The 12,535-nt window shown below is 42.0% G+C and overlaps 1 protein-coding gene across 1 annotated transcript in view; it reads left to right on the plus strand.

Moving 5' to 3' along the window:
* The window catches only part of LOC109846856 (60S ribosomal protein L23-like), a 25,646-nt gene extending 21,427 nt beyond the window's left edge, over window positions 1–4,219 (plus strand). Inside the window, exons 2-3 of the mRNA XM_020416095.1 lie at window positions 3,889–3,984; window positions 4,121–4,219. Of these exons, the coding sequence (XP_020271684.1) occupies window positions 3,889–3,984; window positions 4,121–4,219 (195 nt within the window). The remainder of the gene's footprint in view (window positions 1–3,888; window positions 3,985–4,120) is intronic.

The following is a 12,535-nucleotide window of genomic DNA, read 5'->3' on the forward strand; positions in this document are numbered from 1 at the left end:
CCCCTCTCCATCACCGACTTCCTCCTCTTCCCCCTCCTCTGGTCTCTCCCCGAGGCCCTCATCACCGCCAAGCTCTCCTCCCTCTTCCCCTCCAACGACGGCTACGTCCTCTGGGTCTCCTCCGCCTTCTCCTCCCCCTTCTGGGCCTTCCAGCTGGGCCTCTGGAAGTGGGCCTCCTGCGCCATTGACAACGCCTACTACCCCGTCCTCTTCCTCGATTACCTCCACCCTCCCTACGAAGAACCCCGCTAATCCTGTTGATCACATCCGCCTTGACCTTCCTGAACTACCACAACCTCCACATCATCGGTTTTGCCTGGCCGCCGCGTAGCTCTCACCGGTCTTCTCGATGTCCGCGTCGTCGTAATGTTCGGTGTTGGCGTTGCCGAGGGTGAAACCAGCAAGCATGTGTGTTAGGGTTGACTGGTTAGTAAAGCGCTAGAGTGGAGGGTTTACTTTAACGGGAATAAATGTTTTGGATTGAACAAGGAAAGATGAAATTTGCACTGGGACTGCTAGTCCCCGTGCAATTCCAAAATCTCTTCCGCAGCAAAACCGACTCTTTCCTTTTTTATTTAAAAGGGTCGGTTTTGGCTGATTTTGTTTCGGAAAGAGTGTATTTTGCTTATATAAATTTGAAAAATGGTGTTTTAAAAAATTTACCCGATGATATATTATTATATCACAAGCCAAAGGAAGGAAGTCAATAATTAGATCTGAGCCGGCTGGGGGCCAACTCTAATTCATTTAATGGTGAGGCATCTCAGGCATCTTCTCCTTCATCATGCCACAACGGTCAATACGATGCGAGTCGCCGGCCTTCGCCTCGCTGGCTCCGGACATGCAATCTCGCCGTCTGCTCTTGTCCGAGACCGACATCAGCTACTGGGCTCCAGGCCCTCTAACAGGCCCGCATTCTGCCGGTGGTTCCCTGGAGTCCACGGCATGGGGACACAGCTTCCACGTGCAGTGGGCCAACCGAGGTGCGCCCCTCTCTCCGCCACTTCCCTCTCGTGGTCCCCCGGACCATATATTCTTCGGTGGATCCACTACGAATCGCGGCCGTCGGGTCAGAACTATTCCCAGCCGAGTCCATAGCCTCAATTGGTGGACCGGCTCGGGATCTGAGGAGTTTCTACTGTGGGCCAGTTACGGTGGGTTTCGTGCGTACCACGTGCTGTAGGATGTGCGGGGATGCGGGTGGGCTCCGCGTCGGTGATTGCCAGCTCGATTTGTTGAAAGGGGAGGAGCGACAGTGATGCTGAGGGAGAGGGCCCGGGGTGTGAAGTGGTGGAGTTGATGGCAACCGCGGAGCACCGAAACGGTTTGAGGAAGCTGATTGAGTTCGGCGTGCACAAAATCCGCCATCGGTTCATGCCGGGTTTTCTTCTGTAGGGATGCTCTAAACAGGTACGCACGTTGCTTTTGGTATCTTCGGAATTTGGATGAAGGCTCCCCCCCCCCCCCCCCCACCCATCCCCACTTTCCTTCCTTTTTTATTTGAAAAGGGTCGGTTTTGGCTGATTCTTGTTCGGAAAGAGTTATTTGGCTATATAAGATTTGAAACAACTGGTGTTTTAAAAAATTTACCTGATATATTATGTAATCCACAACCAAAGGAAGGAAAAGTCCAATAATTAGAGTCTGAGCCGGCCTGGGGGCCAACCTGCTAATTCATTTTAATGGTGAGGCTCCAGGCAGCTTGCCCTCATCATCTGCCAACGTCAACGAGCGTCGCGGCCTTCGCCTTCGCTGGCTCCGGACATGCAATCCGCCGATCGCTCTCGATCCGTAGACCACATCAGCTACTGGCCTCCAGGCCCTCACAGGCCCGCATCTGCCGGTGTTCCCTGGATCCACGCATGGGGACACGCTTCCACGTGGCATGGCCAACCAGGTGCGCCCCCTCTCCGCCGACATTCCCTCTCGTGGTCCCGACCATAATATTCTCGTGGATCCACTACGGAATCGCGGCGTCGGTCCAGAACTATTCCAGCCGAGTCCATAGCCCATTGGTGGACCGCTCGGCGATTGAGGAGTCTACTGTGGGCGCAGTCTACGGGGTCTTTCAGTGCGTACCACTGAGCTGTAGGATGCTCGGGATCGGGTGCGCTCCGCGTCGGTGATTCGCCAAGCTCGATTTGTTGAAAGGGGAGGAGGACGACAGTGATCTGGAGGGAGAGGGCCCGGGGTGTGAACGTGTGTGGATGATGGCACCGCGGAGCACCGAAACGGTTTGAGGAAGCTGATTGAGTTCGGCGTGCACAAAATCCGCCATCGGTTCATGCCGGGTTTTCTTCTGTAGGGATGCTCTAAACAGGTACGCACGTTGCTTTTGGTATCTTCGGAATTTGGATGAAGGCTCCCCCCCCCCCCCCCCCACCCATCCCCACTTTCCTAAAAAACAAGTTTAAAAATAGGATTTTTTATAGAAATCATGGTTTGATTGTCAATTTATATGTAAATTATATTTAAACAAATTTTTTCTACTGTAATGAACCGCTAGGAGCCACTTTTAATTCAATTTTTTCTTCTGATTTTGCTGTAATAACTAGTTGTCAAATAGCAAACATATTAGAGAGATGATTCTTAATTGAGGTTGGCTGAGGCCAGTAGAACACTTTAAAGATTGTTTTTATTATATCAATTGATAATTAAAGGTTGTTTCTACGGAACAATCCCGTTTTGAAGGTGGTTTCTAGGAGGAAAGAAACCCGTGGATAAATTCCAAGAAAATACTCCAAATTCAAGGCCAGTACCATTTTTTCTTAGAATAAATAAACAAAAAAGTTTCAGAACTTGCTTGTCTATCACTATAAATGAAGCAGTTTGTTTTGTGATGAAGTTTGATTATTTATGTCAAGAGTATAAAATTATAAGCCTAAATACACTCATCATAACTGCCATAGTTTTAATGTGGCGGAAGGAAATTAACTTCATTTTACACTATATCTAAATTTTACATATCACAAATTTAAAGTAAAAATATCGCTACATGAATCTAGCTATGGAAATATGGTGATCAACTTGTGGGATAGAATATAAAACTATATAGTTTTTGTATATATACCTCTTAGATCATGGATATTTTCAAAATTACCCCCAAATCTCAATATTTACGAAACAAACCATCAATTCATCAATATTTTTGGGGAAAAAATGGATTCAAATCCTCTTCACTACTCAGAAGTTGATCCCTATATCATTGTCGTTGTCGTTGATTTTTCAAACAGATGATTGGACACTGTGAATAAAAAGTACCCCTCAATTAAACAAAACATTGACTTTGTTAAGCACTATGAGTAGAAGTTTTTTTTTTCTTTATCTTTATTTTTTTGGGTGATACTTTTACATTGTAGCTACGAACTAGTCTACCATAGTTGACGCGTTGCTAAAATGTTAAATAAATTTTTTTCAAAGGTGACAACTTTGAGGATAGTTTTGTGAATACTAAGATTTAGGACGGATAGTGCAAAAACACATGATTAATTATGGGGTGTAAAATTGGAAAACCCAAATCACATCCCTCAACCATAATCATAATTCTGGATTGGTGTATTGGTAGGACCTTTTTGAGTAATTTGCGAAAGAGATCCTTTAAATGTGCACATATGAGAAAAGACTGCTAGGAGAATAAGCACAATAATTATATTCCGTCTTTTACCAGATTCAAATTCTACGACAGAAAGTAGTTTAGCTTATGTATATGCTCGATAGTAACTTTTAAAATAAATAAAATAAATAATGTCTAACAATTTTTTCCGATTGCACAAATATATGGTTTCCCCCTCAATCCGTAAGTTCTCTGGATAAATTAATTAGTTTCTTAAGAAGTCGGAATTGTTTGGTTAAGTTGTTAGTTATAATGGTGAAAAAACTGCATTGCAGAATCTATACTGCACAAACCGGAAGGAGAAAGTGGAGCTCACAAATGGAGTCTCTCTCGGCAACAAGAATGAGTTTCAACTTACTCAGCTCACTCAGGTGTTAAATATTACTTATATCGTGATATCCATTATTAATTTATATTGTTATCAGTACTTTAATTAGTTAGTAGTTAGTGTAATATAATTAATTTATTGATGAGTCTGAGTTTGTTTGTTTTGATTATCTTTTTAAGGATGTTTTGATCATATGGGGAGATCATGATCGTATTTTCCCCTTAGATAAAGCAGCTAAGGTCAAAGAGTATGTTTCTGCCTACTTCTTTCAACATTGATCTCACTGTGAACACGTGAAACGTGTTTGTGGGGTTGTGGGGGCCACACCGAGTTTTGTGGATTTCTTTCACATGACCCGGATGCAGTGCGGCCCATTAACAAACCATTTAAAAACCCATCCTAGGGTTTCGTGAAGTGGAAGCAGGCAGGGGGCTTTGTTGAAAACGTGTGCGCAGGAGGTGATTTTGAAGATTTGCGGCTGCAGCAAAACTTCGGCTACAGTGCACTTGTGCGGCTACAGGAAAAGGCAATCAGGAGATTTGGTTTTTCTCTTTTGTGCGGCTGCAGGTGAAAAACATAGAGGACAAATTGTGGTTGTGTTGAGGCTTTTGTGGAGTCCTTTTGTTTTATTTGTAGAGAGATTTTGTGAGGGATCTGAGAGTTTGTTTGAGGGTTTAGGTTGTGAGTGATTGTAAACCCTAGTTGTATTCTCTCCCTCTATTAGTAGATCTCCCCCCCTCCTTGCCCCGTGGACGTAGGCAATTTGCCGAACCACGTAAAATTGGTTGTACTGAATTTTGTGTGATTTGTAATAGCTTTTAGGATCCCTCGACAGGTCAGTCCTAGAACTGATGAGAGGAAGAGCCGATATCTCACTTGGTTGAGATATCCGCTTCAGATTCTTGTCTCCTTGGTGAGACGGGAATTCTTATTGCGACCTGACTCTCTTGTTGTGCTGCCGAAGTGCTGCCGAAATTTCCGCTGCGCGCAACAAGTGGTATCAGAGCCCAGATTTCAGATCTAGGGTTTTTTGGTGGAGGAAGATTCTTGTGTGAAGCTTAGTTCTTGGAGCTCTCGGCTTCGGTGGAGATAGCATTAGGAGTTACCGTTGGAGATTTCGCTTTCCTCGTGTGGTTAGGAAATCTATTTAGAATCCAATCTAGGGTTCAGTTGGGTGGTTCCTAATTTCTATCAAATTTATTCTTTCTCTACAATTTTGGAGTTAGTTTGCAATGGGAGAAGAAGGTGAAAGCAGCAAATCGATGGCGAGTACAATACAAGTTGGTTTTCAGAACACTAAAATTAGTGTGGTGAAGTATGACGGCAAAATCAACTTTGGTTTGTGGATGAGCGACGTACAGGATGCGCTTAATGCTCAGAATTTGGAAGAGACCATTATGGTCCACGAGAGGCCACCTAAATATGAAGAGGCAGTATGGGAGAAAATGAATAGGAATGCTTGTGGGGTGATCATGTCCTGTTTAGAACAGGAACTGAAGTATGATGTGATTGGGGTGACGTCTGCGATGAAGATATGGGAAATTCTCAACAATAAGTACCTTACGAAGAGTGTTGAGAACCGGTTGCACTTGCTGCGTAGGTTATTCAGATTCCAGATGTCCAGATGCACCTCGCTTGCGGCTCATGTGAACAACTATACGAAGTTGTTGTCGGACTTGGCGAATGTTGATGAGAAGATATCGGATGAGTACAAGGCAATTATTTTGTAGGGCTCCTTACCGGATGAGGAGTATGATACCTTCGTGCTCACTTTGTTAAATGGGAGATCTTCTATCAGCTATAGTGAAGTGACTAACGCATTGACCAACTATGATTTGAGGAGGAAGGATAAGGAGACTTCCCGCGCTAGTACTTCAGGAGAGGCCTTGTCGACGAGAGGTAGAAGCCCATATCCGAAAGGTGGTAACAGAGGGAGGTCAAAGTCTAGAGGCCGCCACCAATTAACAAAGAACCAATGTGCATTCTGCAAGGAGCAGGGACATTGGAAGAGAGACTGCCCGAAGCTCAAGGAGAAAGAGAATGGCAAGAAAAAGGGCCCGAAGGCCAATGAGGTGAACATTGCGAAAGGCGATGATTCCGATGATTCGTGCTTTTCTCTACTGATTACTCCGGAGGTGAACCATGTGGATGCATCAGATTGGATGCTTAATTCCGGCGCTACCTTTCATGTGACCCCTAGGCGAGACTGGTTTGCATCTTTTGAGAAAGTCGACGGGGGCGTTGTTGTCATGGGAAATGATCAATCTTGTGGCGTTTGTGGGATAGGTACAAATGATCAATCCTGTGGCGTTTGTGGGATAGGTACCGTACGGATTAGGATGCACGATGGAGTAGTCCGTGAGTTGAAGGAGGTGAGATTTGTTCCTCAACTGAAGAAAAATCTTATCTCAGTTGGAGCTTTGGAGGCGAAGGGATTCAAGGTGACTTTCGAAAACGCTGTAGCGAAGGTTACTAAGGGATCATTGGTGGTGATGAGGGGAGTCCGCAATCGGAATTTGTATTATCTGAAGGGAAGCACCGAGATTGGCCAGGTTGCTTCGGCTATTTCAGAAGCGGACATGAGCAGACTTTGGCACTATAGATTGGGGCACACAGGTGAAAAGTCACTGCAGGCATTGTGCAAGCAGGGGCTATTGAAGGGAGCCAAGAGTGGGAAGATTGAGTTCTGTGAGCACTGTGTTCTTGGCAAGAAGACGAAGGTGAAGTTCGGGACTGCCATTCATCAGACGAGGGGCATCCTGGACTACGTGCACACAGACGTTTGGGGTCCCACCAAGACTGCATCACTTGGTGGTAGACATTGGTTCGTCACTTTTGTAGATGACTATTCTAGGCGTTGTTGGGTGTACACCATGACGAAGAAGAGTGAAGTCCTAGATTTGTTTGTGGAGTGGAAGAAGAGATTGGAACTGCAGACTGGGAGAAAGATCAAGACGTTGCGATCCGACAACGGTGGTGAGTATACTTCTGACCCCTTTCAGCAGCTATGTCGAGACGAGGGCATAGAGAGACACTTCACAGTTAGTCATACACCGCAGCAAAATGGGGTGGCAGAGAGGTTGAATCGGTCTTTACTGGAGAAGATCCGATGCTTATTGTCGCAGAGTGGTTTGGAGAAGATCTTTTGGGCTGAGGCACTTACATATGCGAGCCACCTCATTAATAGGCTGCCTTCATCTGCGATTGAGGGGAAGACCCCTATGGAGATGTGGTCGGGAAAGCCAGCACATGACTATGACCAGCTCAAGGTATTCGGGTGCCCTGCATATTATCATGTTAGAACTGATAAATTGGAACCTCGAGCTAGGAAGGCTATATTTGTGGGATTCAAGCGTGGTGTCAAGGGATACAAGCTTTGGGATCCAGTTGATAAGAAGATTGTGCTGAGTAGGGACGCCACATTTGATGAGCCATCTATCTTGAAGCTTTCCATCTCTTATTAAGTGGAGAGCGACCCGACGGAGGAGATATCGTAGGTGGTAGAGATCGATGCAGCTCCACATTGGCCAAATGGTACAGTATCCATTAGAGTGCCGACTCAGATGACGCCAGGCGATCATGACGGTGACACAGAGGATACGGGTACTGATGTGCAGGATCAGGAACCGACGGCTCAGGTTCAGGATTCTATTGCGGCACGGAGACAGAGGAGAGACATACGGGTGCCAGCACGGTATGCCGACTCCAGTGAGGTTCAAGGCTAGGTTGGTTGCGAAGGGCTATGCACAGGAGGAAGGAATAGATTATAATGAGGTTTTCTCTCCGGTGGTGAAGCATTCTTCGATTCGGATTTTGCTAGCTTTGGTGGCACATTATGGTTTGGAATTAGATCAGTTGGATGTAAAAACGGCATTTCTTCATGGTGATCTTGATGAAGAAATATATATGACTCAGCCATTGGGATTCCGAGCTGCAGGAAAGGAAAAGTTGGTTTGCAAACTAAAGAAATCGCTATATGGTTTAAAGCAGTCTCCTCGACAGTGGTATAGGCGTGGTGAAGCATTCTTCGATTCGGATTTTGCTAGCTTTGGTGGCACAGTATGGTTTGGAGTTAGATCAGTTGGATGTGAAGACGGCATTTCTTCATGGTGATCTTGATGAAGAAATATATATGACTCAGCCATTGGGATTCCGAGCTGCAGGAAAGGAAAAGTTGGTTTGCAAACTAAAGAAATCGCTATATGGTTTAAAGCAGTCTCCTCGACAGTGGTATAGGCGATTCGATGGTTTTATGATTGGTCATTCGTACACTCGGAGCCAGTTTGATCTTGCATATATTTTCGTAAGTTAAAAGGAGGTGCGTACATTTATTTGTTGCTCTATGTCGATGACATGTTGGTTGCCTCTACTTCCAGGTCGGCTATAGATGAGTTGAAAGTTCAGCTTTCAAATGAGTTTGAGATGAAGGACTTGGGTGAGGCGAAGCGCATTTTAGGGATGGAGATCGGCAGAGACAAGAAAAAGGGCAGAATTTGTTTGACACAGGTGGCTTATTTGAAGAAAGTTCTACAGCGATTCCATGTTAGCATGGATACGAAGCCAGTTAGTGTACCATTGGGAGCCCATTTGAAGCTTTCAGCTGGTCTTTCACCGAAGTCAGTTGAAGATAGAGAGTTGATGTCGAAGACTCCATATGCGAGTGCGGTTGGGAGCTTGATGTACGCGATGGTATGTACGAGGCCAGATTTGTCACAGGCGGTAAGCATGGTTTCGAGATACATGCACGATCCAGGAGTGGGTCATTGGGACGCCGTGAAATGGATTTTGAGGTACATTCGAGGTACGCTCAATGTTGGTTTGGTTTATGAGCGGGACACTACAGGTGGGCAGCTATGCATTGGCTATGTGGACTCGGATTATGCCGGGGATTTGGATAAGCGCCGGTCTACGACGGGGTATGTGTTCACTTTGACCCGTGCACCGGTGTGTTAGAGAAGCACCTTACAGTCGACGGTGGCTTTGTCTACGACGGAGGCAGAGTATATGGCAGTTACAGAGGCTGTAAAGGAGGCTATTTGGCTTCGAGGACTTTTGGAGGAACTTGGTATATCGCAGAAGTCCGTCACTATTCATTATGATAGCATGAGTGCTATCTATTTGGCGAAGAATCAGGTTTTTCATGCGCGGACGAAGCACATTGATGTTCGTTATCACTTCGTTCGAGATGTTCTTGAAGATGACGATGTGGAAATTGTAAAAGTCCACACGAAGGATAATCCGGTTGCTTTGGTGTCGGCTCAGTTTTGAGAAAACTTCACCGAGGTGGAGAATTGTGAACACGTGAAACGTGTTTGTGGGGTTGTGGGGGCCACACCGAGTTTTGTGGATTTCTTTCACATGACCCGGATGCAGTGCGGCCCATTAACAAACCATTTAAAAACCCATCCTAGGGTTTCGTGAAGTGGAAGCAGGCAGGGGGCTTTGTTGAAAACGTGTGCGCAGGAGGTGATTTTGAAGATTTGCGGCTGCAGCAAAACTTCGGCTACAGTGCACTTGTGCGGCTACAGGAAAAGGCAATCAGGAGATTTGGTTTTTCTCTTTTGTGCGGCTGCAGGTGAAAAACACAGAGGACAAATTGTGGTTGTGTTGAGGCTTTTGTGGAGTCCTTTTGTTTTATTTGTAGAGAGATTTTGTGAGGGATCTGAGAGTTTGTTTGAGGGTTTAGGTTGTGAGTGATTGTAAACCCTAGTTGTATTCTCTCCCTCTATTAGTAGATCTCCCCCCTCCTTGCCCCGTGGACGTAGGCAATTTGCCGAACCACGTAAAATTGGTTGTACTGAATTTTGTGTGATTTGTAATAGCTTTTAGGATCCCTCGACAGGTCAGTCCTAGAACTGATGAGAGGAAGAGCCGATATCTCACTTGGTTGAGATATCCGCTTCAGATTCTTGTCTCCTTGGTGAGACGGGAATTCTTATTGCGACCTGACTCTCTTGTTGTGCTGCCGAAGTGCTGCCGAAATTTCCGCTGCGCGCAACACTTACATTCTTAACATATGATTTTGAATTTTTCATGACCTTAACGAAGAACTTTAAACGCTTAAATTTGAGTTAGTTAATGTTTCTGATTCTTTATTATCACAGGAAACTTGGAGAGAAATCTAGACTAGAAATTGTGAAGAACACTGGTCATTTGCCGAATTCTGAGGATCCTGTTACATTCAACAAATTCCTTCTAAATTTCCTGTTGGGTGACCCAAAACCTTTGATGTAAAAGTTTTCTGAACTTGTGGGCTGTTTAATTTGCTGCCAAAATAAAACGTAGCTAATGTTGCAGCAACAAGCGTGTAATCAACTTCAAATCCGTTAGATGGATATTTGCAATTTAACTGTGAATTTTTTTTTTTTCAATGCGAGTATACTATGCACTGAAATTTAAATATCTAAGCAAACACTTACATTATGTAAAATAGCAGGTGATGGTTTTCTCTATATTGAATTAAATGTTTCTGATGAAGTGATACTTACTTTTTGTTGTTTCTTTTTCAAGGAAGATGCTGCCTTTGCTTATGTCTATCAATCTTAAAAGGCATGAAATTGGTCCCCATATAGATTATAGGATTTATCTACAATTAAATATTTATGTCAATGCTTGTCAAAGAGATTTGGTGATCTATAATTGGTTGGAGGATATCTGGACAAAATGATGGCCAAGTCTAACATTTGGGCTTTATAAGCAAATGTCAATGATGAAAAGGAATAAGGGGTTGTTTAGCAATATAACAAGCTTTTGATATAATTTAGTACGGAGCTATTGGTATTGGCAAAGTAACTACCATAAAGGTATAGAACCCTCTCCTCAATCAGCACACAAACAAAAATCCTACAATTGTCTAATTATTCTTCTTCACAAAGTTACTAACCTAAGCATTTGAAGGGATGATGTCGAAAATAGTCCTGGAGAACATCCACGGAAATTTAATTTATTGGAATACTAGATGATCCGAAGTATCATCGGGAAGTGCCCTCGCCAAACAACAACAACAACAAAAAGAAAAAAAAAAAGAAAATAGCCCTGAATACTCATTCTTTGGTGTGCAAATTTGTAAGACATTATTGATTATCTGAAATTTATAGAGTGGTGATAAAAGTAAAATACAAGTTACAAGATGGACAGAAAAAATTTCATAAAAAGAGATGGATAGAAAAGGTAAAAATTAAGAAAAACCTACATATTTTAACTTTCATTTTACCATACGCCACACAAATTTTTAATACAATAAGAAAGAGGCTTTTTTTCTTTTTCACATGGGCCATCATAACTATTGGTACTTTTAAATTTATGCCTTAAACCATCACGATGACATATTTATCTTATAGTATAGTCATCCATCAATTTTATCAGATGTCCAAAACTTTAAAAATTGTCTCAAAAATTATCTTCATTATCTCCAAATTATACCAATGAATAACTCCTAAAGAATAAATTATATGAAATTGATTTTTTAAACAATTAATCCATCTTAATTAAGCTAATTAAATTTAAAATTAATTAATCTTAATAATGTTAGAAAATGTTAGTTCCTCTTTCTCCTTTTCCATGTTTAATATATTAAAAGTATATTAATCATATTAATTTATTTTTTGAACTGTAGTTAACTTAATGAACAATTTTTAAAAATAAAATAACTTAATAGCAATTTCTATGATTTGACAGACTAATTATAAATCAACTTAAGAATTAATGACCTAATAGTATGTTCAATGATTTGAGTGACTAATTTTTAAGGAAAATGATAGGGGCACACCCCCAACCATAATCTCAACCACACCCCTCTCTCATTTGCTACAGTACACCGGGCCTCACATGGGATTTTAAAATTTTAAAATCTCATATGAGACCGGGTGTAATGTAACAAATGAGAGAGGGATGTGATTGAGGTTGTGGTGTGGGTGTGCCCCTAGTGCCACCAAATTTTTAAACATGAAATATATTCCTATTCTGTACTAATTAGGATACTTCTTCCCGTGTGCGCACATTCAGACACCACAAGTGGGGGACGGCACGTCGTAATCACGATCAAGCCTCTTCGTCTCATATCTTTTGGTGTGATATCACCATCCTCGTCATCTCCATGTTCAACTACACCTTTCGAATTCGTACGGATACCATTTTATTTTTCTTGTTGTATTTTTAAAAAACACTACAGTATTGTGTCTTTTCTTTAAAGTGTTTTCAAAACACAATGTTGAGTGATTTTTATCAATACTAATTTGACCCGCTACAATATTAGTATTAAATGTATTATTAATATATTATATATTAATTATAATAGAATATTATAAAAATGTTATAATATTTAGTTTACATTATTATAGTAGTACAAATATTAAATACAATACAACATAGTATTGTATAATGTATTATAATATTATATTACACTTTAATGTGTTATATTATATTATAATTATTACATATTATTTTCAAATAATAAGTATTGTATAATGTATTATAATATTATATTATACTTTAATGTATTATATATTATTATTACATATTATTTTTAAATAATAATATATTAAATTATATCAATTTATTATTGTTATATATTATATAACATTTTTAAATTAATA

This window comes from Asparagus officinalis, chromosome 7 (genome assembly GCF_001876935.1).
Source record: "Asparagus officinalis chromosome 7, Aspof.V1, whole genome shotgun sequence".
NCBI classification, from domain to species: domain Eukaryota; kingdom Viridiplantae; phylum Streptophyta; class Magnoliopsida; order Asparagales; family Asparagaceae; genus Asparagus; species Asparagus officinalis.